Raw genomic sequence first — 22,598 nt, forward strand, 5'->3', positions numbered from 1 at the left:
GAAAACATTTTGTTACCTAGGAGACATGCTAAATGGAGAAGGTGGATCAGACTCGGCAACGGTTGCTCGAGTGAGATGTGCATGGAAGAAGTTTCGGGAACTGAGTGGCGTGCTGACGAAGAGGGGAGTGTCGTTGAAGCTGAAGGGAAAGGTGTATGCTGCATTTTTGAGAAGTGTTATCATTTATGGGAGCGAGTCATGGGTAATGAACGTAGATCAGCAACGAAGGCTGGAAAGGGTGGAAATGCGAATGGTTCGGTGGATGTGTGGAGTATCGTTGAGAGAGAGGAAGACAAATGATGAATTGCGAAAGATGATGGGAATAGAGCCTGTGATGGATGCTGTGAAGAGGAACAGGTTGAGATGGTTTGGTCATGTGTTGAGGAAGGATGAAAGTGACTGGTTGACAAGAGTGATGGAAATGAATGTAGAAGGAAGTAGAGGACGGGGAAGACCGAGAAAGACTTGGCTAAAGATGGTCGAAGAAGAAATGCGGGCAAGGGGGTTAACAAGGGGAGATGCAGAAAATAGGGCAAAATGGAGAAGATTGTCATGGGGACCGCAAGGCTAACCCCCGCCCTCGCAGGGAAAATGGCCCTAAAATGCCTGTTGTTGTTGTGTATGTATATATATATATGCATATGCAAATAATCTCTCTACAGTGACTGAGACATTGTAACGATATGAAAGGTAATATTAAATTATTCTTGACCCAATTTATTTGTGGGTGTAAGGAAATGTGTTTTTGGCTGAACACAAAAATAATGGATAATTTTTTTTTTAATCGATTTATTCTAAACACCGACAGCATTAGAACCGTACCGGGCAACACTGGGTACCCCTGCTAGTAGATTATAAATTTGCGAAACAGCAAAGTCTTCCTTTGGCCAGTGATGACAAAAACAGTTGAAGCAGTCTGCAGTTACTCTGTACTTTTTCCATCTGAACGAATCACGAGGAACATTAACTGAATCCCAGTTTCTCTTGTGCATGGTGAATGGTGATCCTAAGTTCGTGCACAATGTTAAAGACAGCGAAGAGGTTAAAGTGATACGATCTTTAATGCACAGAACCTGGAGAGCGGCGCGAGTGCGCATCAAGGGGCGGGGACACAAGAGATGGGAGGAGTCAGCTTGGGGCGTGGATGATGCAAACACAACAAAGCAGTGACGTCAACATATAAATAATTAAATATAAAAATGAAAACAACAACCAACGACAAATCCAGTGGCTTATGGCTCTCGAAATAAAAAATAGCTTTGTATAAAGAAAAGTTTTGCATAGCTATTATACATTTACCCGAATTATAAAAGAATTACAAACCGAACAGTAACAAAAATAAATTTTTTTTCTGAATATTCACAGAACTAACAATTGTAGCCATAAGTATAATAGTTGGATAACATGAGTAGGCAGATAATTATGTAAATGAACAGAAGTTTGGAAATGCTTATAGAATGTACACCTTATACTGCAGGAAGAAACCTGAGGCTACAACTTAATTGCAAATCAATATTTACCATTGCAAGATGAAATAAAATACAAGTTGCATATCTTTTGCAGCACTAAGTAAATATTAAGTAAAAAGTGCTTATATATACAGTCGTACTATGGCTGGAAATCAAATGCTTAATTTAATAGTTACGTCTGTTGCTGGGAATGTAAAGCAAACCCGATTGCTTTGTTAAGAGAAATAACGAAATAAAATGACTTAAGGCCTCCCCAAAAAAGAGTAAGATAGTGCATCACTTCGCGCAAATAAATAAACACAAAACGGGAAGGTTGTGGGTAAAGGGGAGAGGTGTACAAAAGTGGTGCAATGCTTCGGGAAGTCTTGAGATGAAAACAGAACGAGGAGCATTTGCAAGGAAACGGTATTAGAGCAAGGAGCAGTCAGGATTGATGGGAAGTCACTTGCAAGATGTCGATGCAAACAAAACTTGGGCAAATCGAGAGAAAGCCCACCGAGGGCCAGTCTGGAGGGAGCAGTGGAGGGAAGCGAAGAAAAGCTTGAAGCAAGGGGTAGGAATCAAAAAGGCAAGGGCGAACACCAATTACACAGTACTAAGATGTACGAACTACACAACATTCAATCTATTAGTCTAGAGCAAATGGAACAGCATCCGATGGCCAACATCCACAGCTGAGGAGCAAAGAAAATGTTAAAACAACAACAATTGACTTGAGTTTCAGCCATGAAACCTGCCAGGTGATATCCACAGATGTCCACAGCATGTCCTGTCCAAGTAAAGATGTCCTTGTTCACTTCTGGCATTCTTGTGCTGCCTCTGTCGTGAAAGGCCAGAAGCCAGACCGGTCATAAATGAAGAGTCCACCGGAATGGAGAGTCCTGTTGGGGGCAGCGTTGCACACCCTTGGCATCAGAGATGCCGTTTCATGTGGAGAGCAAGATGGTCAGATCGAGAAAAGCACCTGCAGAAAACGATTTCAGAAGCGGTCATTTACACCCCAATGCATCACATTTCACAATTTGGTGCCAAAGTCTGTACAAGAGCCGAGACCACTCTTGAGATACTGCATACTGTCACAGTTCGCATCTCTGATTTCAGACAATATATTCATCTGGATATCCCCATCATTTAAGTATGCCCTTCAATGCAGCACCACCTGATGTAATGCCGTTCTGGGACAGCACAAAACTAGGACATGAGACAAACATCAAACCAGAGAGCTCCAAAAGGTGAGCACATACCATTCTATTGGTCTAGTGACCACAATACCATCTCTATCTTTTGTACAAGATATCACCACACAATGTTCTCTAGTGGGGCTGCTGATCTGATCAAATTCAAAATCTATTTGCCATTTAGAAAAAAAACACCACAAACAGACCCAACTTGTCATCGCTAAGATCATAAAGAGTTCATCAATCCATTGGAGGGTGATACTTATAGCACCCCTCAACCATAAACACAAATTTGAAATTGTATCGAGGCATTATCACAGTACATAATGGCCTAGCACCTCGAGGTCTTACACAACCACCAGTGTTTGACTTAATGTCACCATTTGCAAAATTAGTTTGCTTGGCAGAAAGTATACCTGGAAGAAAATTCCCAAAAAATCATTGGAGTAACCGTTGTATATTAAAAAATAAACAAATAATTAAATAATTAAAAACAACTTGAAACAGGTGTTACACAAGTAATCCCTGGGCAAAATATTGCAATCCTCACCTCCTCACATCCAAGAAGTTAGAAGTTTATACCTGGTGTTGGCCTAATGGTTAGGGCGGCGGGCTTTGGATCTGAAGGTGCCGAGTTCGAATCCCGCTGAATTAACGCCAGTTGGGGTTGACTCAGCCTGTCATCCTTCCGAGGTCGATAAAATGAGTACTAGATAATCTGACCCCCCTCCCCCCCCGTCTATACCACACACTTACCTGTGTGTACCAGCCATAGAAAGGCAATGCCATCATTGCCCGAGGAGACATCATCATATAAGTTAACCATCATATAAGCCTCCAAAGCCAGTCACCGACTGGGCATCCTCCGTCATGCGAAGTCCTTCCTTGGCACACCTGAGCTCCTCACCACATACAAGGCTTTCATCCGCAGCTCAATGGAATACTGTTCTCCCCTCTGGGCCGGTGCTCCTGCCTCACACCTAGCTCGTCTTCACGCTGTTGAAACCAAAGCTTTCAGAATCATTGATATGTCCTGTGATGAAGCTCATTCTGAGGGCTTTTCACTTTCTCACTGCATGCAGGTTGGTGGTATTTTTATCTTCTACCGACTCCTCTCCGGCCTTGCCCCCCCCCCCCCCAGCTCTCTCTGTGCTCTGTCCCCCAAATATTCCTACAGGTCGCACAAGATCTGCCTGCAACCCTCTTATGGTTAAACTGTGAAAATCAAGGCTCTCTGCTCACCTTCACTCCTTAATTCCTCTTTTCTCCCGCCTCTGGAACAAACTTCCACACTCTCTTCAATGCCACTCCTCCCTCCAGGTCTTTAAAACAGCTGTTCACCACCATCTCTTATCTTCCCCCCATCCAAAACTTGATCTTTTCTACCCCCGCTGATTTCACCCTGGATTCACTTTTTTGAAATAACAACTTCCTTCCTGGAAATCCTTGCCACCATCCTTGTGTTTTATACTTCTCCCACCCCTCCCCCCCTTCCCATGCCTCCTCCCCCCAAGCCCTCCCAGAGATCTCCCAATGTCCCTGCTCTCAAATGTTGTGTTTGTGGGCTTCCCCTTCTCTCCTCATCTTGTCTACCTCTACCCGTATTATATGTTTTGTGTGACTATTTGATTTTTTTTGTGTGATAAATGTTAGCTCTTTCACGAGCCTCGATCCTGTATACAAAAAAAAAAAAAAAAAAAAAAAAAAAAAAAACCCTTTCCCCTGTAATTAGCAAAACCTGCCAAATATTATTGATGACATTTTGTCAACCAAGTGCAACAGTCCATGAAAATGAAACCGAATGCCAATGTCTTTACAATCTTTAAGTTGATGGTTGTGTTCTTCCCAGTGACATAAAATGCTTAACGAGTTGTCACAAGTACCTGCCTCACCGACAGGACCACCAACAAAGTTGTAAAATCAACGAATTTATTACTTTACACTAGAAATTAGACGTGTCCCTTAACAGAAACCCCATGTTCTCGAGTATATAAATTGATATGCCATCAGTTGTATTTTCACGTTTTTGGGAGAACGATTATATTGGTCTAATGACAACACCATGCTAGATTTGTACTGCAGGCTTAACAATGGCAATAATGGCCGAGTCAGTTCACCACCTGAATCCTTGTGCCACCAAAGTAATGTCTTTGCCATGTTATGACTGCACCTGGTGATTTGACTACGCTCACGTCACCAAGTTGAGCCAAGTTGAAAGGGTCCACAGAAGCATGTAAATACTGTGTAAGAGAAGTTGAAAACACCGAGTTCACCTGGCATTTTACCATTGTCCCTGCAACCAAAACGTACACCAACAATATCTTGATCACGGTTTGTCTTCTCACCGAATGGGAATGTGGACATGGAAGGACATTCACTCGAGCACCTACAAGCACAGTACCAGAACTCAAAATAGATAATGAGGCAAAAACAAGCTGTTCAACCACAGCCGCTGCAAAACTGATTGCCTGCCAGCATTCACATGATTTCATAACCCTGGTGTTGGGCTAGCGGCTAGGGTGCCAGCTTAGGATCCCAGGATCCTGGGTTCGAATCCCGGTCGATCGCTGAATTAACGCCAGGGGGGTTGACTCAGCCTGTCATCCTTCCGAGGTCGGCTAATTTCAGTACCAGTTCACTGGTAATTCTCTGCTTGTCGTAAAAGGCGACAAAAAGGGTTGGCGGCAGGAAGGGCATCCGGCCGTAAAACATTGCTTCAAAAAGGGGACCAAAAAAACAACAACAACCACGGTGCCCGAAAAAGGCCAACCCCCGCTTTGCGGGGAAAAATGGCCTCTAAATGTGGTTATTTTTTAAATATATATTCACATGATTTCATGGATGCCAGGAGACATACACAATGCAAGACCACTAACAGCTAATGACAGACTGCTCAAAGTTACTGAATGGAAACAGGACCAGAGAATAGGTGGAGTACCACAAATATGCTACATTTCCAACAATGTGAGGAAAAGCATGTCTGAGATTGTTCCTGTTGAAGCAACAAGTAAAGCGCCAGCAATGAAACAGGAATATGTCAAGACGTTGTTTATGACAAGTTGAAGGACAGCTTGTATAATACGGTCTCAGAAGGTTATTGATATGGTTGATGGCATCAGAATGGCTGATCTCCAATGATAACTTTTATCTGTTGGGGGAGATGCACAAAAAGCTGATTTTTCTTCTTTTCTTTTTTTCCAAACAATGACGTCCTCCCAACAGTGCCGACTCCATTTCCATCTCTCTCAGACAACGTGAACCGACTTCTAACCACTCATCCCAACTCTCTCCTTTATATGTGGGTACGCCAATTGGCTGTTGGTTCCTCTATCAGACAGCACTTTAGCCAAGGACTTGTGTGACTCCATGGGCCTGACTCAATCTCTGAACTTTCTGACCCAGATTTCTGCCAATGGCAAATCCTCCCTCTGGACCTGGTGATGACCATCCTCCCCACTAATGTCTCTTACTCTTCCTCTGCTCCAATTGGATCTTTTCATCACATGCTTGTGAGAGTCAACATCTCTCTGGCTATAATCAGAGATCAGCCTCGGTGCCAGCGAGTCTAGCAGTTAACTCGGGCAGACTGGCAAGGACTGCAAGCCACCATCTCACTTCAGTACTGGTCTCCTACATCTACCACAGCTGATAATAACTCAGCCTGGGCAACGATTGGGGATGCCACTTTGCAGTGGTTGTACCCCTAACGTAAGTGCGGGGCCAAATCTTCCGCACTGCCCAGATTAGTCAGGGTAGCATGGTCTTGGTCAGTGACGATCGGTCCCCATGGACCTGACCACTCCCTCTTGTATCTGTCTCTATACACTGGCTTTACAAAGTTGGGGGTCAACCATCTTGGATGTGAGGGTTCTCTGGGTCGCTTCTTGGAGATCGATTGACCATCTCCTCGGCCAAAATATCGCCTTTGTGTTAAATTGCATTTTCACAAATCACCCAAGCTTTTCTGATGAAATAAGCTTTTCCCATCAACCACTCAATGAGCTCAACTATGGATCCAGTTGCATTCACATCATAAATGATACAATTTGGTGACGATTGCACAGACAAGAGTACAGCTGTTGCGAGCAATACGTTGTTCTTTTTGTCAAAACTAAACCCTCAATGTGCAACTCACAGGAATCAAAGTTCCCAAATAATAATAATGCTGAGTTAATTTTGCACATCATAATAATAATAATAATAATAATAATAATAATAATAATAATAATGATAATAACTTTCTATTCTCTACACACTACACAACCATAATCAAATTCGAATTACAAAATGTACTCGGTTTTTTAGAATACAGCATATTGTACTATAATACATGGTGTCCATCAAGTCCTTGTGCAACTTTGAACTTTTATAACTTTTAATGAACAGTACAGTACACATTATAGAAAAACTGTAAATGGCATGCGAGAGCATAATTAATCAGGTTTTGTTGATGTTGCTGTTACCCGACAAACTCAGAGTGAGGAACATTGTTAAGCAATTTTCATTTCTGTCCGTCCACAAACTTCAGTTTATGATCGAGGAACAACTTGATTTCTATTGAAAGTTACATTTTGCACACAAATCGGAACATTAATTGGAAAACAGTCTGCAGTTTAGCAGTACTTTGGCTCTGAATCCATCCTGATCACATATGCACAGAGAGGAGTGAGATAATGTTCCTACTCTGTGTCTGCCCGGCTTTGAAAATCATTCGAAACAGGAAACTTATTATTTTTAAGGACATCATAAAGGACACAAATAATAGGCACAAGGAACATAATGTAACGTGTTAGATAGGTTGGTGTAATAGATGCTGCGTCAATGGCAGTAAACCTCTAATTGTTTTTTTTATACGACCTTTGCAATCTTTTTTTATTTAAATTTATTATATACGTGCACAACGTAGAATACAAAAAGCCTAATCATCACTTCCAAAAAAACTTGCACTTTTTCAGTATTTGGACACATTATACAAGATGTTTAAAGACTGCATCAACGGCGCTAAACTTCCGGAATTTTTATATACCACCTTTAAAATCATGATTTTATTTCAACTGAATTATATACTTCACATTTCATAGGGTAAGGTGTTCTATGAACTCTCTAGTTCCCCTTGCCAGAGGGGAGGGTATTGCCATTTGAGTCAGTTTGTTTGTTTTGTCTGTCCACAGAATAAATACGATTTTCTCCGCAATCGTTGGTCTGATTGACAGGTAATTTTCACCATAGGTGCACCTACTTTGTATAATTTTCAATGATAATTATGACATCATAGGTCACGTGGTAAGGGCGCCATCTTGGAAAAAACGAAAAACTTTGCACCTCTATATCTCCGAAAGCACTGCATAGAAAAAAAATTGAGACATGGATCATTGTAAAAAAAACTCTCCATGGGGAAATAACATGTTAATGATGTCATAGTCCTCCATCATGACATCATAATTCGACAAGTACAAAACTTCATCGATCAAGATGACATTTCGTGTCATCTATGGATAAATTGGTGGAGAAAAAACAACAAAAAAAGACGTCATCGGTCACGTGGTTCGGCCACCATACAAAAGCCAAAAGCAATGTCCTGGTGAGGGTCTGTAATCTCTGCTCTTTCTTGTTATTAATATTATGGATGTTGTTATTGCTGTTGTGAAATCCACATTTTCCATGGGTTTCTTTACAAGTAGACATTTTCTGCTGAGACTTCTAGATCAGTAGTAGAGTTAACCACAACAATTACCCCATTTGGGGGAGAGATACGTCTCCGGAGGTCTGGCAACATTAAAGAAACTCTCCAAAGTCAATGTCTGGTATTCTCTCATGGAGTCATTCTACACTCATCATTGGTCCTTCATTTTTTGGAAGAAGCAACAGTCAATGGTGAACATGATTTTGCAAAGGTGAAGAACGTATTCGTCACCCAACTACGATGATTAAATATTTCACATATCACCTTGTACCAGTAAGACAATTTCCACTCCCTGCTAATATGCTTCTAATGGGTGATGGTTCTTGAATAAGGTCTTCCCAGACAAGTGGATCGGTAGACATTGACCAAATGTTTGGCCACCTCATTCGCCTGACCTGTCTCTTTTGGACCACATTTTATGGAGGTAGGTAAAACTGTTGCTCACTCATCAAAACCACATTCTTGTAATGAACTTAGGGCTACGATCACAAATGCATTTCTTCTTTGAACATTCTCGACTTTCGAGATATGTTGGCTTCTTGAAACCTTCAACCATTTTAATGTTTTGTAACCGTTGAAGCTGATGATCATCAGAATGTGACATACCATAAAGCAGAAAGTTGCAGGCATCGAGTCGGCTGGTAACAAACGAGTGTACCAAAATGAGTGCAGAGTATAGTTTTTTTTCGAATCCGCCCAATGAATCCGATTGCTGCGGTGGCAGCGGGCCAAACACTCTTGATGTGTTCTTTCATGGTTAGGTGATGATCTATGATCATAATCGACAAACCTCCCAGGCACCCCCCCCCCCCTCCCACCAACCCTTCCCTCTCTTCCCATCTCTCGCACTACATCCCGACTTCTTCCAACATCAGTAGAATTACGTTAAATATCAACAGCTCTATACAAAAGTATTGATAAAGTCACAAGCAGCAAGAACAGTAAAGTGATAGAATGAGCAAATGTTTTCATCGAAATTCTAAAAGCGAATTTTAACACAAAAACTCACCCTCCCTGGTTGGAAGAAAACTGAATACCTTTTAAATTATTTCACAAACACAACATAAAGAAAAGATTGCCAAAATTCAAAGGATAATGCCCCCACCGCCCCCCCCCCCCCCTCCCTGCAAAGTGAAAGACAATTGTGCCATTTAACGACAAAGACCAATCTATCCGGACATCCAGAAAATGAGAATTAAAAAAACCAATAAAGTAGACTTATCTAAGGCAAGAAACTCATGACAGGCGGTGTGTGCAACAAACCTTATTCTAGCATGAAAACGCCACAGTTCCTTTTTTGAACCTATAATTATTGCAAATGGCAAGAAGTAGACGAGTGAAGCACACACAGGCTGGCCACCCCCCCCCCCCCCCAACCCACGCCAAAGGGTTTATCCCTGGGGAACACGGACGCCTTGACAGGTATGTTCTGTTATTGAGTCTCCATAATGGGTTCTGTCCATGTAATTTTGGGATTGCTTGTACCGAGTGCTTTTCCTATTGTATTGCTTGTCATAGTCGGGCAGTAAAAGATACATGACCGCTTTCCTCAGGGCATCATTCCCAGCTCCTCCATAAGGACACCGTTACAAAGCCGTTATCAGTTCTACTCCAGCTGCTGCTGCCATTTCTACATGAAAACATTTATTCTGCCGTTTAAATGTTACCCTGCTGAGACCCCGTTCTCACCCTTCTTGGGCTGTGGTGCATCGCTTCGTTGTTGTCCCATTGTGTCCCCTTTGCCCTATTTTGTAAGTTGATCCACTGCCCCCTGTAGTGCCCCTGCTCTTCCATGGGCTGTGTGCGTGCATGCGCATGTGCGTCCTTGAGGAATAACGATGCCCAGCTGATGATCCGGGCAGTCGGGATATCGAATCAGTAAATTGCTTAGATGATAAGTTTCTTACTTTAGGTAAGGTAACTATTTTGAGATTTAAAATTGAAATAAAGTTGCATACAAGATGTTGTGAAATTAACATCATTTATAGCAATCCTTTAAAACTAGGTGCACGGTGGAGGACGTACCTCTGCCAGGCTGAATAGTTTATGTTTTGTATCACACTAATGGACCGGATCTGCATCCGGACCAATCGTCCTCATCATGCACCAAAATCTATTCGGTTTGTTTTTGTCACCGACGCAACTCATCCACCAAGTTTTGTCTTAATCCTTCCAAAATTTTGAAATATGGTACACAGGGTGTTCCAAAAAGACCTGGACAACTTTGTTAATATATTTAGTACCACAAATGATATAATGATACTGTGTTTTGCATGATACAGAAACTCAATCTTTATTTTCAGGTCTGGTGGTTTAATGTAAAAGAAAATGGCGACTCCACAGGAGAAGGCTCAGTGCATCTAATGGTTCAGACAAGATCCGATACACAAGCTCAACGTAATGTCTGTACAAGGTATGGAAGGAATCCATCATCACGGACTAGTATCAGAGAGTGGTACAAGGGGTTTAAGGAGACTGGAAGTTGTCAGAAAGAGAAAAGTACTGGTCGACCAAGTACAAGTGCAGCAGACGTTGAACGAGTGCGTGAATCATTTCAACAGTCCCAAAAAATCAATCTGATGCGCATCTGGAGAACTAGGCCTACAAACCACCACTGCACACAGGATTTTGCATAAAAGACTGAAGCTTTATTCCTACAAAGTGGAGATTTTGCAGGAACTCAAATCAAATGACAGACCCAAACACAAGGCGTTGGTATTGGAAATGCTAAGTGGCAAAGAGGATGACGCGGATTACCTGAAAAAGGTCATTATCACAGACAAAGCTTGCTTTCATGTATCGGGGAAGGTCAACCAGCACAATGTGAGGACCTGGGGCTCTGAAAACTCCCACGTGGTCATTGTATACATACGAACAGTCCAAAGGTCAATGTGTGATGTAGCCTTCATGACCACTTAGTGGGTCCATTTTTCTTTATGGATGATACAGTGACCTCAAAAATTTACATGAACATGTTGGAAGGATTTGCCGTCCCACAGATTGAAGACCTGAAACCCGATATAATGTTTCAATAGGATGACGCTCCCCCTCGTTGGGCCTTCATCGGTAAAGCATTCCAAATGAAAATTTCCAGGTCGCTGAATTGGCTGAGATGGACCAACCGCCTGGCCTCCACGATCACCAGACATAAACCCCCTTGATTCTTTTGTGGGGTTTGTTAAAAAGTCGTCTACAACACCAAGGTGGCAAACCTGTAGGATCTTCATTCTCGGATCACAGCTGCACGTGCACTGGTGGACGCAAACATACTGAACTGAATGAACATGGCAATAACGCGTGTACCACCTTGATGTCCTGCGCACAACAAACAGAGCTCACATTCAAGTGTATGATGGTGTGCACAAAACTTTGAGTTTCTGTATCATATAAACCAAAGGGTATAATTGTATCATTTGTGGTTCTAAATATATTAAGAAAGTTGTCTGGGAATTCTTGGAATACCCTGCACAGTATATTGTTTCGGCCCCATCTCTCAATGGTGAAGAATCACTTGGAAAAATTAAAAAAAACACATCCAGATCTCAACCAAAATATATTCCATTCGGCCCTGTCAAACACCCAACCTGTTCACCAAATTTCATCTGAATCCGTCCACAACTGAGATATCCTGCTCACAGATTAACAATGGCAAACAGGCAGGTGTGAAAAGAACCTCTGTCCACCTTCATTGGTGGAGTAATTAAATGTTTTGGGAATAGCCGTTACTGAACAATAAAGTAGGTGTGGGTTTTATATATTGTTACGGTTTTGGAACCTTCACATGTAAATTTAGTAGTAAATTCCCTTAAAATGACCCCTGTGTACATGTCCCCTTAATTGGCTGTTAATTAAAGATTGCACCTTAGTTAGTCCATGTACAACACGTAGGACACTTTAGGATCTATCTATAGTTATGTCATTATTATGTGTTCCAGGTAAGGCTGTGTTTCCAATAGCTGACTACGTTGCATCAATCAACTAAGATGGGTCCCCTTTCAATATCCCCAATCATCTCCTCAAAGCACCAGTAACAGTTGGGCTGTTTTCGTGGGCATCACACCGCCTCTGCTCGCCCAGCAGCGTTCGCTGCCTGGCGCCAAACTCCATTACGCACGAGGCCAAGAAGGGGTGAGGGGCCGCCAGAGCATGGGCGTGGGACCACCTCGTCATCAAAGGTGGAGTCAGAGAGCCCTTAACAACCAACCAGGGCTCGGTGGGCATGGCTTGATAGGGCGTGGCAAGAAACGTCTGGTGAGTTCGAGAGGGTTCCAAGGGCGTGGTAATAAAACCCTTGGCGCGAGGCCCCCACCAGAGACGCGTGAGGAGGTTCAAGAGCCACGGTGAGAAGCAGAGAGAGGAGGGAGAGAGGATCGACCATTCATTTTTTGGCGCGAACATCCTGCGGTGAGTGAGAGTCGGCACACTCGTGGGCGATACCAACCAGCACTGACGACCGGGTTTTCGCCACTGAACCGGAGCGTGGACGCTCACGCGGGACCTCGACATCGTGCCGCGATCCCCTGACCTCCCTGCCGCCCGTTCCGTGGACCGTCTGCCCTTCTCATTCCTCCAGCCATTCCTGCCTGCAATTCCCTATTCGTGTGAGTCTGTCTGTATTGTCCTGTGGGTTTAAGTAAGACTGTTTAAGGATTTGCGCTGTGTCTTCGTCTTCTTCTTCTTCTTCTGTAAATTGCTTTCGTTCCTTCTTCTTTGGTTTTCGTTTTTGTGTAAATAATTAATAAATCCCTGTTCCTTATTCTCTGGTTTCTTTCTCGTCCGATCGCTTTAGCGATTTCCCCATTGAGTACCTGTGGCGCGATTTCGGCCGAAACGCTTACAATCGGATTTAGTCTTCTGTTAACGGCCCGCGTCGCAGCTCGCTTCGCTCGGCGCAATCCATCTATTACGCTGCGGCTCGGGCAGGAGTATTTCCTCGCGTACCGGAAGGCGCTGGTACTTAGGTCATAGGAAGGATTGGCCTACTACCCTATTCAGCACTGACTGGGCGTGACGTCATACCCCCAGGACCGGTCGGACGGCCAGCTTAAGACAAGGGGATTAAACCCCCCCCCCCTTGCTAACGGGAGTGCCGCCCCCCGGATCCGTAACAATATACACACACACACACACACACACACACACACACACACACACACACACACACACACACACACACACACACACACACACACACACACACACACACACACACACACAAGCTGGAAGCCAGTGGTAAAATATCATGACAGAAAAAAAACAAAAAACGGGGACTTGAAACAGATCCTCATTGAAAGGGCTCAAAAAATTGAAATCACATTTCTTAACAAAAATGATATTGCAGCACATCCTTGGTTCATAATGGTACCTTAGTTCATTTCACGCAATTAAAGTGCCGCGATGTTTTGTTCATATTTGAAAGCAAAATTTACCTACCCAGGGAGAGGGAACACCCCCTTCTCAGACCCTCCAAACCCCACCCTTATCTCCTCCTCTCCCCCCCCCTCCCTGACCTTCCTACCCCTCCCAAACCCTTAACCCCATCACCAGACCATCACGCTGTACTACCAGACCCCCACACCCTCATCCACCTCCACACCATCCGTCATTGTTAACAACACTTATTCCCCATGCGGAGTTATTTTATTTATTTTTTACAATGAGATATTTTTCCATGAGGCGGTTTTGGAGATATAGTTGCAACGTTTTTTGATGTTTCCAAGATGGCGACTGTACCACGTGACCTTTGACGTCATAATTATCACAAATCATACAGGCGGAGGCACTCCTATGGTGAAAATTCCGTGTCAGTCAGACCAACAATTGCAGTGAAAAAAAAAAATTCATACCGATTTGATCAACCGTTGTACTTGTCGAATAATGACATCATAATTAAGGTACCAATAGCATCATTAACATATCTTATTCCGCATGGGGAGCAGTTTGGGAGAACCCGCATTGGGTGGTTTGGGAGAAAGGTGTAACATTTTTTCCAAGATGGCTGGCGTCCATACCATGTGACCTACGACGTATGACGTCATAATTATGAATAATAATAAAAAATTCTACAGGTGGACACGCCCCTATGGTAAAATTTAGTGTCAATCGGACCAACGGTTGCCGAGAAAAATAATTTTTAAAACGCAGGCACACCACACATACGCGCACACGTAATCAAATGCCTGACCCTGCTTTTCGCTTCACGAGAGCAGGGAAATTAAAGGTTTTTCCACAGTGCAGTCACAAAATTCCCCCAATTACTCGGACAATGACCTTGCAATCATTAATGACTGCTTTTCTGGTGTGGTTCCTGTCGAGTTTTTAAAAAGAAAATAGACGGAAACAGCCAGCTGCTTCTATCTCTCCAAAAATAACCTGAGCAGCATTTGAAGCAAAAACCTATTCACTCTTTATAATTATATAATACATCGATCATGGTGGTTATATTATATAGCTCGGATAGATTCCAAATACACTTTATACCAGAGGCCTCCCTGAAGACCGAGGACCATACCGTTACAAAGGCCCATGACATGATCGTTAGAAAGATTGGCATTCTTAAAAACAAATGTTTAACTGACGATTTTGAATGAAGCAGAATGTTGTCACGTGGTCCAACCACCATTCCGCAGTCAAACGCATAGCGTTACTTCCTTTTAACCATTCACCAGATCAAGGCAGTATTATAATTTTCCCATAGGTTCGCATTAATTTGAAGCAACTTTTACTTAATTATAAATTTGCATTGATTTGAAGCAACTTTTACTTAATTATAAATTTCCTGTAAGTGTCGATTAACATGAAGCAACTTTTACATAATTTATTGTCTCCAATGATAATTTCTCTGTCTCAGAGGGAACAGACAGTGTAACCCTATTAAATACACTGTATAGAGTACATATTGTGAAATTCCAAAATAATCACATTTCCTCAGAGCAAATATATCGTGGCATATATCTTGATTTTTTTGGAAAAAAAAATTGGGAGCGTTTGAAGCAGCAGTCTGTTGCCTTGTACACTGCACAAGTTCAATTTTTGGTCCGAATGGAAAAAAAAAAATACAATTTTCCTGTAAGTTTGGATCAATTTGAAGCAACTTTTAATTCTTTTTTTTTTTCTTTTTTCTCCAAGGAGCGTTTGTATTCCAGCGTGGGACAGACAGAATTTGCCTATTTTATATATATATAAAATGTGTATATATATATATATATATATATATATATATATATAAATGTATACTGTATATATAAATGTATATATAAAATACATTAAAAAAAAAAAAAAAAAATACACTAGCCGAAAGCACCCGGCGTTAACCGGGTTCTTTTTGAATGAATTTACTACTATAATTCAGCTTTTACTCGCGGCCATAGAAGACCGACTACGATAATTCAGCTCAGCTTTTAATTGCGAAATGGGCCCATCCCGGTCAAAGCGACCTCGACCGGCCTCGCCACCTAGCCTATAACCTTCCCGAAGCCCGTCCCGACATTTTTAGTTCTTTTTGAATGAATTTACTACTACAATTCAGGTTTTACTCGCGGCCGTAGAAGACTGACTACGATAATTCAGCTCAGCTTTTAATTGCGAAATGGGCCCAGCCCGGCCGAGGCGAGCTCGACCGACCTCGCCACCGAGCCTATAACCTTCCCGGGGCCCGTAACGGCATTTTTTGTTTCAGAGGTTTTCTCCTATATTTCACCGTTCAGGAGATTAGCCCGTGCAGACAAACAAACAAACAAACAAAAACTTTCTTTTATATATATAGATAGAAAGAATATATATATATATATATACATATATGCATTTATTGCTAAAAGGTGTGTGTGTGTGTGTGTGTGTGTGTGTGTGTGTGTGTGTGTGTGCGTGTGTGCGTGTTACCGATCCACCGTGGCTGCTCGAAGATGTAACATGAAATGGAACTCGCTTCTCAGTCTCAAAGGATATTTCTCACATTTCTTATATTTTTGAGTCCGATTTGCATGCAGGAACACAATTATAGTTAATCATCTTGAAATTGCGACTTTTTTGTTGTTTTCAAGTGAAAGACTACAAGAAACATTGGCCTTCATGGCCATCTATCAGGCAGGCAATCGAAAGAGAACAATTGAGAAGGAAGAGAAAATAGTGGGATTGATTGAGAGATTGTCACTTCTTCTTCCTTCTTATGCAGCACAAGGCTGTGGGGTAGCATAATTGGCTGAGGGTGCGGTTGTTCCACTGATGCAATCAATGCCCTCAATTTTGGTTAGGGCAGGGATTTCTAATTCATTGGTTATGGTGCCAGCGATCGCTTGCTTACTCTTCACGAAAGACACTGTTGGATCTTTAACATCCACCAACAAATGCTGTTATATGAGACAGGTTTAACATCCAATGAGGGATGCCACACACATTGATGAATCACCCTGCCTGTGAAACACCGGCTGACAGTTTATAGATGGGTCGGGATTCAAACCCAGGCTAGACAGCCTAGAGGAGAGTGTGCATCCCGTCAGCCTCAAGGCCATCCTGTCAGCCTGTTTAAATGCTATTTCACTGAGATTTTATAGAAAGACTATTTCACTTGCATTTTGGCTGACAAACGGCACCTCAAAAGTGCCTGGATGAGCTGAAATGGGTCACTGAAAACGCACCCAGCACATGGGTGAAAGCATACGGCTTTTCGAAAGTCGTGTATTGCCAATTAAACATTTACAGCACAAGATACAGAACTACAGGTCACAGGAAAGTTTTTGGTGCCAATGCAAGGTGTGCAATTGCAGCCATTAGAGTACCTGGGTCAATGGAAACAGATTTACAAAAGTGGAGAAAGCAGGAATTTTTGCCCACCTAAATAGTTTAAATCATTCAAATACATATTCTCCAAATTGAATAAATTGAAGAACAAATTTTCCATTTGTGTTTGAAATAATGCAGAACTTGGTGGCATTTTCCTTGCACTTGGCCAATAAGTAATTCACAGCCTGTTTTCTCGAACTTGTTCCCCGTCCTCCACGAAGGACTTAAGATTTACTAGTTTTCTAATAATTGGAATATTTAATTGCAGACAACCTGAATTATTTCAAGAGGACGATGCCTGTGGACAATGTCGTTTGACTACCGGTGAATTCCTTCTTGATTTGCCACTCTTGTTTCTGCACATTGCTGTGATGATAGGATAGCCTAGAATCCTCGAGGTATGCACACACCTATGAGACTATAGCCTGGGTTTGAACGTTGAATCCCAACCCAGCTAAAATTGTCATCCTGGTATTTCGCAGGCAGGGCGAGGGATCAATGTGTATGCGCTATCCCACGGATCGACATTAAACTGGGGGTCCCATCTGCCAGCATCGGTTGATGGATGTCAAAGATTCCATGGTGTAGGCAACTTATCTCTGGCACCATGAACAAATTACAAATTTCGACCAAAATCACATACAATCAAACATTAGGTCTTACCAGAACGTTCCTGAAAAACTGGCAAACTCTCTTCCAATCCCTCTCCTGACCAATCCCGTAAGATGGGAATAATTGGGATCATTGCGTACGAGTAGTACAAGACAAACATTTAATTATGTTCTAATGCCATCCAAAAAGCAAAATTCCGATTGAAACAATCGCCACTTATCCACAATAATATATACAATAACTGTGCTATATGTAATGATACACCTTCATATCAAGGAATATGGAATCACATCTTAAAAGAGTCTTCTGTTAAACCGGAGAAAATTCAAGAATTCCAAAATTAAAGGCTAGGACAAAGACATGACGTGCAAAACATCATTATCTTTGGGTCAAATTTCCTTGCATCCGCTCATCCTACAAATACAATTTTGATACAATGGTATCGATGATTTTTGGAAAATTGTTCTCTTCCCACCCTCCCCCCTCTCCTTTCCCCACCTCCCCTTTCCTTGTCCTGTCCTTGCACCTTTCCTTCATCCAATAAAGTGCAGTGACCTCCAAGGACTATTATCACACAAAAAGACAAGGAGTATTACCTCATTAACATTCATATATAAATAAATACAGTGCATTCAGAAAGTATTCAGACCCCTTCACTTTTTTCACATTTTGTTATGTTGCAGCCTCATGCTTAAATCGTTTAAATTCATTTTTTCCCTCATCAATCTACACTCAAGAAACGATGAATTTTGGAGCAATTGTCTCGGTCTCCAAGCTCTGGAAAAGGACCCATCACACACTCGGCAGACAAAAGCGAACCAGGATGCAGAAGCCTTTTTTGATAGGCAATCGACAATATTCATATACCAACGGAAGTTTGAGTACCAGAAGTACACTCTTGTGCTCCTTCCACGAGGGCACATCTATCATACCAACGCAAAGGTGGTGGGCCAAATTGAGAAAAACAAAAATAAATGATTTTTTTTTTAATCGTGCTTCTACATTTAAATATCCCAATGCGACACTCAATAGGAAGGGTAGTGTAGTGAGAAAGAGTTTATGAAAAGCTTTAATTAAACAACAAATTGCTTTAAAGGGATCTAAAACTCACCGAGGCAGAGATGCAATGGATAAAGTGATTGCGTTTCACAATTGCTGAGCATGTTTCGAAAATGCTCAATGATCAAATTAAAATTGCCTGGGGGAGCAGGGTAAGTAAGGGAAGGTAAGGGGGAGGGTGTAGGGATGGTGTAGAGGGATTCCAGGCAGCCAACAATGCCAGAACCGAATCTGACTAACTGCCGACACAGCTGTCTGGTTGTTCAGCCAGAGGTGTTCCGGCATTGTTGGCCACCTGTGTGGAAAAGAAAAAGAAAGGGGAGTACGATTGTTGAAGGAATGGAAGTCAGCGATACAAAATTGGTCGTTTGCTTCATTGCAGTCAATTTGGCTACAAGCTATCCAATTACCATGCAGAGATCAGTGCAGGTAGCAAAAGCCAACCAAGAAGTGGAAGCCTTTTTATTCTTGCCATCTAGGACATGCCAGATCAAGTATAAAACACAAAGCACCTGCTGTCATCTCCAGAAACCTGCTCAGATCCTTAGGGAGCCATCTGGGCTTTTCCTGTTGCTGACAATTAGGACGGGTGAGCTATGTGACCAATTAACCACCAACTCATGCTCAAAGCCTCAGGAAATTTCACTTTTTCCAAGTACTGTATTCAAGAAGCTCAAAGCTACCATACCTCTGTTTATTTATTTATTTAAAGTTGTTTTTTTGCTCCAGGTTTGTTTTTTCATTTACTGTTTATGCTTCAAATATAACCAAGTCTGCAAGTCCCCCTCCCCCTAATCACTCACCTTTCCATCCCCCTCACTACCTTCCCATTATAATGTCAATCATCAAAGGCTAACAGACAAAGACAGGAAGAGTGGGAAGTGAGATGGGTAAGTTGGCAGAAAATGAACATGTCAATGATAAGAGCAGTGGGTAAGGAATAAGGAGGGTGGGGGGAAAGAACAAGTGGGACAGAATATTGAAAAGGCAAAGGTAAGAAATGGAAAGAATGGAGGATCAGGCATGAACGGAATGGAAAGGAAGAGGGAAGATGGCATGCAGCGCTGAACAGACGGGATTAAACAGAAGGGATGGGAAAAGTTTGGTTTTGTAAAAGTTCGTTTTGTACCACCATGCTGAATATCTCAATATTGGTCCAACAATGTCAATACATTGTACAGAAGAGAAAGCTTCTTGAAAGATCGTAAATGCCACCCAGCAAGAAAACTTTCCAGCCTGGATCTCTGCGTTCTGGATCTGAGCAAATAGCAATGCCAAATTTTCTTGACAACCGACATCTTGCTCCTCACCGTACTGTTGAAACGACTCGAGCTTCTCATGGAAGCTGCCAACGACCAGGCAACCTCAATGCAAAATTGCTTGGTCTACACCATGTCATTTTCACAAACTTGGCGTAATCTCCTCAACTAAAGACATTGATAGCACAAGGAACTCTTTAGGACACAGCAAATGAAGCACTTTACTTGACCTCATACATTTGGGATTTTTTGAGCAAAGTAATTACTCGGCCACTCGTCGCACACAACAATGTATGAGGCCGTCGTTAGCATAACAGAGCACAGCTCTCCTGTGGTTGGTCATGCTACTTATTAAGACCTGGAATTTCTGGATGCATTAAAATCCAAAGACCTGAGGGCAATTTGCATCACTCAGCAAGAGACTGAAGCATAGGGAAGGCAGTTGACTTCTCTCAATTTCGAGCAGTCATCTACTGCTTTGTAGCTCAGTGCCCTTCCTGTCATGTCAGCCCTTCCTTCCTTCCTTCCACTCACGATCAGGGGGCACATAATAACCTAACTGCAGGGAGTTTATTACCACCCCAACAACCCTCCTCCCTCCACTTCCTCTCCCAAATCTAAGCAAATGGTTCACTTCCACTTTTTCATCCCTCTTCTCCAGTCAATATAACCTTTACATTGTGACCAACAGTCATCTTGGGTTCACCTTCATTTTTGCAGACTTGTCAACATTCCACCTACAGCCTTTCATCTGCTCACATTTGCCATCGTTATCTGCTTTCAGGCACATGCCTTTTTACCAGTTTGTTTGACTGTATTCATACTTGCTGTTCTTACTGTTCAGTTGTCCTGTTTGTGCATTCCTTATACTCGCCAAATCCCTGCAAATTTGGTCAACTCTTTTCCACTTGTTCCGTTTCTGCTTCATTTCCTCTGCCGCTGAAGGTGGGTGGAGGTTATGTTTTCACCCCAGTCTGTCTGTTTGTCTGTGTGAACAGGTTATCTCAAACAGTCGTGGACGGTTGCAGACGAAATTTGGTGGAGAGGTTGGGTGTGTGACAAGGATTTTGGAATGATTAGATTTTGGTGAAGATCTGGATACGAGTTAAAAAAATTAGTGCTTTTTCACAATTGCTAGATTTGGCCAAAAATGGTGATTGTTCTACAAGATATACCATACACGATGTTTCAAAAAGTTGTGGACGAGTTATGACACTACTTGGTGGATGAGTTGGATAGGTGACAAGAAAAAGCCGATTAGATTTTGGTTCAGGTCTGGATCCAGATCCGGCCTATGAGTGGGATATAAAACAAACTATTCAGCCTGGTGGAGGAATGCGCTCTACCGAGTGCTGTTCTAGTTACCCTGCACTCGTGAAGTGAAAAGCAGGGTTAGGCATTCAGTTGCATACGGCGGTGTACGTGCATGTCTGCATTTTTAAAATCAATTGTCTCAGCAAGCATTGGTCCGATTAACACGGAATTTTCCCATAGGAGCGAGCGCCTCCACCTTTAGAATATTTTTATTCATAATTATGACATCACCGGTCACGTGGTATGGATGCCATCTTGGAAAAACGTTGCACCTCTATATCTCCGAAAAGTCTCATTGGAAAAAATTGAAAAGCTCATTGTGATGTACTCCCTATGGGGAATAAGATATGTTAATGATGTCATCAGTGCCTTCGTTATGACATCATAATTCGACAAGTACAACACTTGATCTCATCAGTATGAAAAAAAAAATTCCCTGCAACTGCTAGTCCGATGGACACTAAATTTTGACCATAGGAATGCCTCCTCCTGTAGAATATTTTCATGATAGTTATAATGTTATAAGGTCATGTGGTACAGGCACAATCTTGGAAAAACTGAAAACTTTGCACCTCTATATCTCCAAAACGGCTCCATGGAAAAAAACTGAAACGTAGCTCATTGTAACCATCACTGCAACACTCCACCGATCTGGGCTTTATGGCAGAGTGGCCAGACGGAAGCCTCTCCTCGGTGAAAGACACATGAAAGCCCGCTTGGAGTTTGCAAAAAAGCACCTAAAGGACTCTCAGACTGTAAGAAACAAGATTCAGTGGTCTGATGAAACCAAGATGGAACTGTTTGGGGCTTCCGTCTGGCCACTCTGCCAGAAAGCCCACATCGGTGGAGTGTTGCAGTGATGGTTGTCCTTCTGGATGTTTCTCCCACCTCCACACAGCATCTCTGGAGCTCAGCCAGAGTGACCATCGGGTTCTTTGTCACCTCTCTTACCAAGGCCCTTCTCCCCCAATTGCTCAGTTTGGCCAGGCGACCAGCTCTAGGAAGAGTCCTGGTTGTTCCAAACTTCTTCCATTTAAGAATTATGGAGGCCACTGTGCTCTTGGGAACCTTCAATGCAGCAGAAATTATTTTGTAGGCTTCCCCAGATCTGTGCCTCGACACAATCCTGTCTCTCAGCTCTGCAGGCAGTTCCTTCGACCTCATTGCTTGGTTTTTGCTCTGATATGCATTGTCAGCTGTGAGACCTCATATAGACAGGTGTGTGCCTTTCGAAATCATGTCCAAT

General features: G+C 42.5%; 1 protein-coding gene across 1 annotated transcript in view; it reads right to left on the bottom strand.

The window, feature by feature from the left end:
- Positions 1-1,044: 1,044 nt before the first annotated feature.
- The window catches only part of KLF7 (KLF transcription factor 7), a 62,686-nt gene continuing 41,132 nt past the window's right edge, over positions 1,045-22,598 (bottom strand). Inside the window, exon 4 of the mRNA XM_068122703.2 lies at positions 1,045-2,433. Coding sequence (XP_067978804.1) covers positions 2,382-2,433 — 52 coding nt within the window. The 3' untranslated portion in view covers positions 1,045-2,381. The remainder of the gene's footprint in view (positions 2,434-22,598) is intronic.

Source organism: Myxine glutinosa, chromosome 7 (genome assembly GCF_964187855.1).
Source record: "Myxine glutinosa chromosome 7, kmMyxGlut1.1, whole genome shotgun sequence".
Taxonomy (NCBI): domain Eukaryota; kingdom Metazoa; phylum Chordata; class Myxini; order Myxiniformes; family Myxinidae; genus Myxine; species Myxine glutinosa.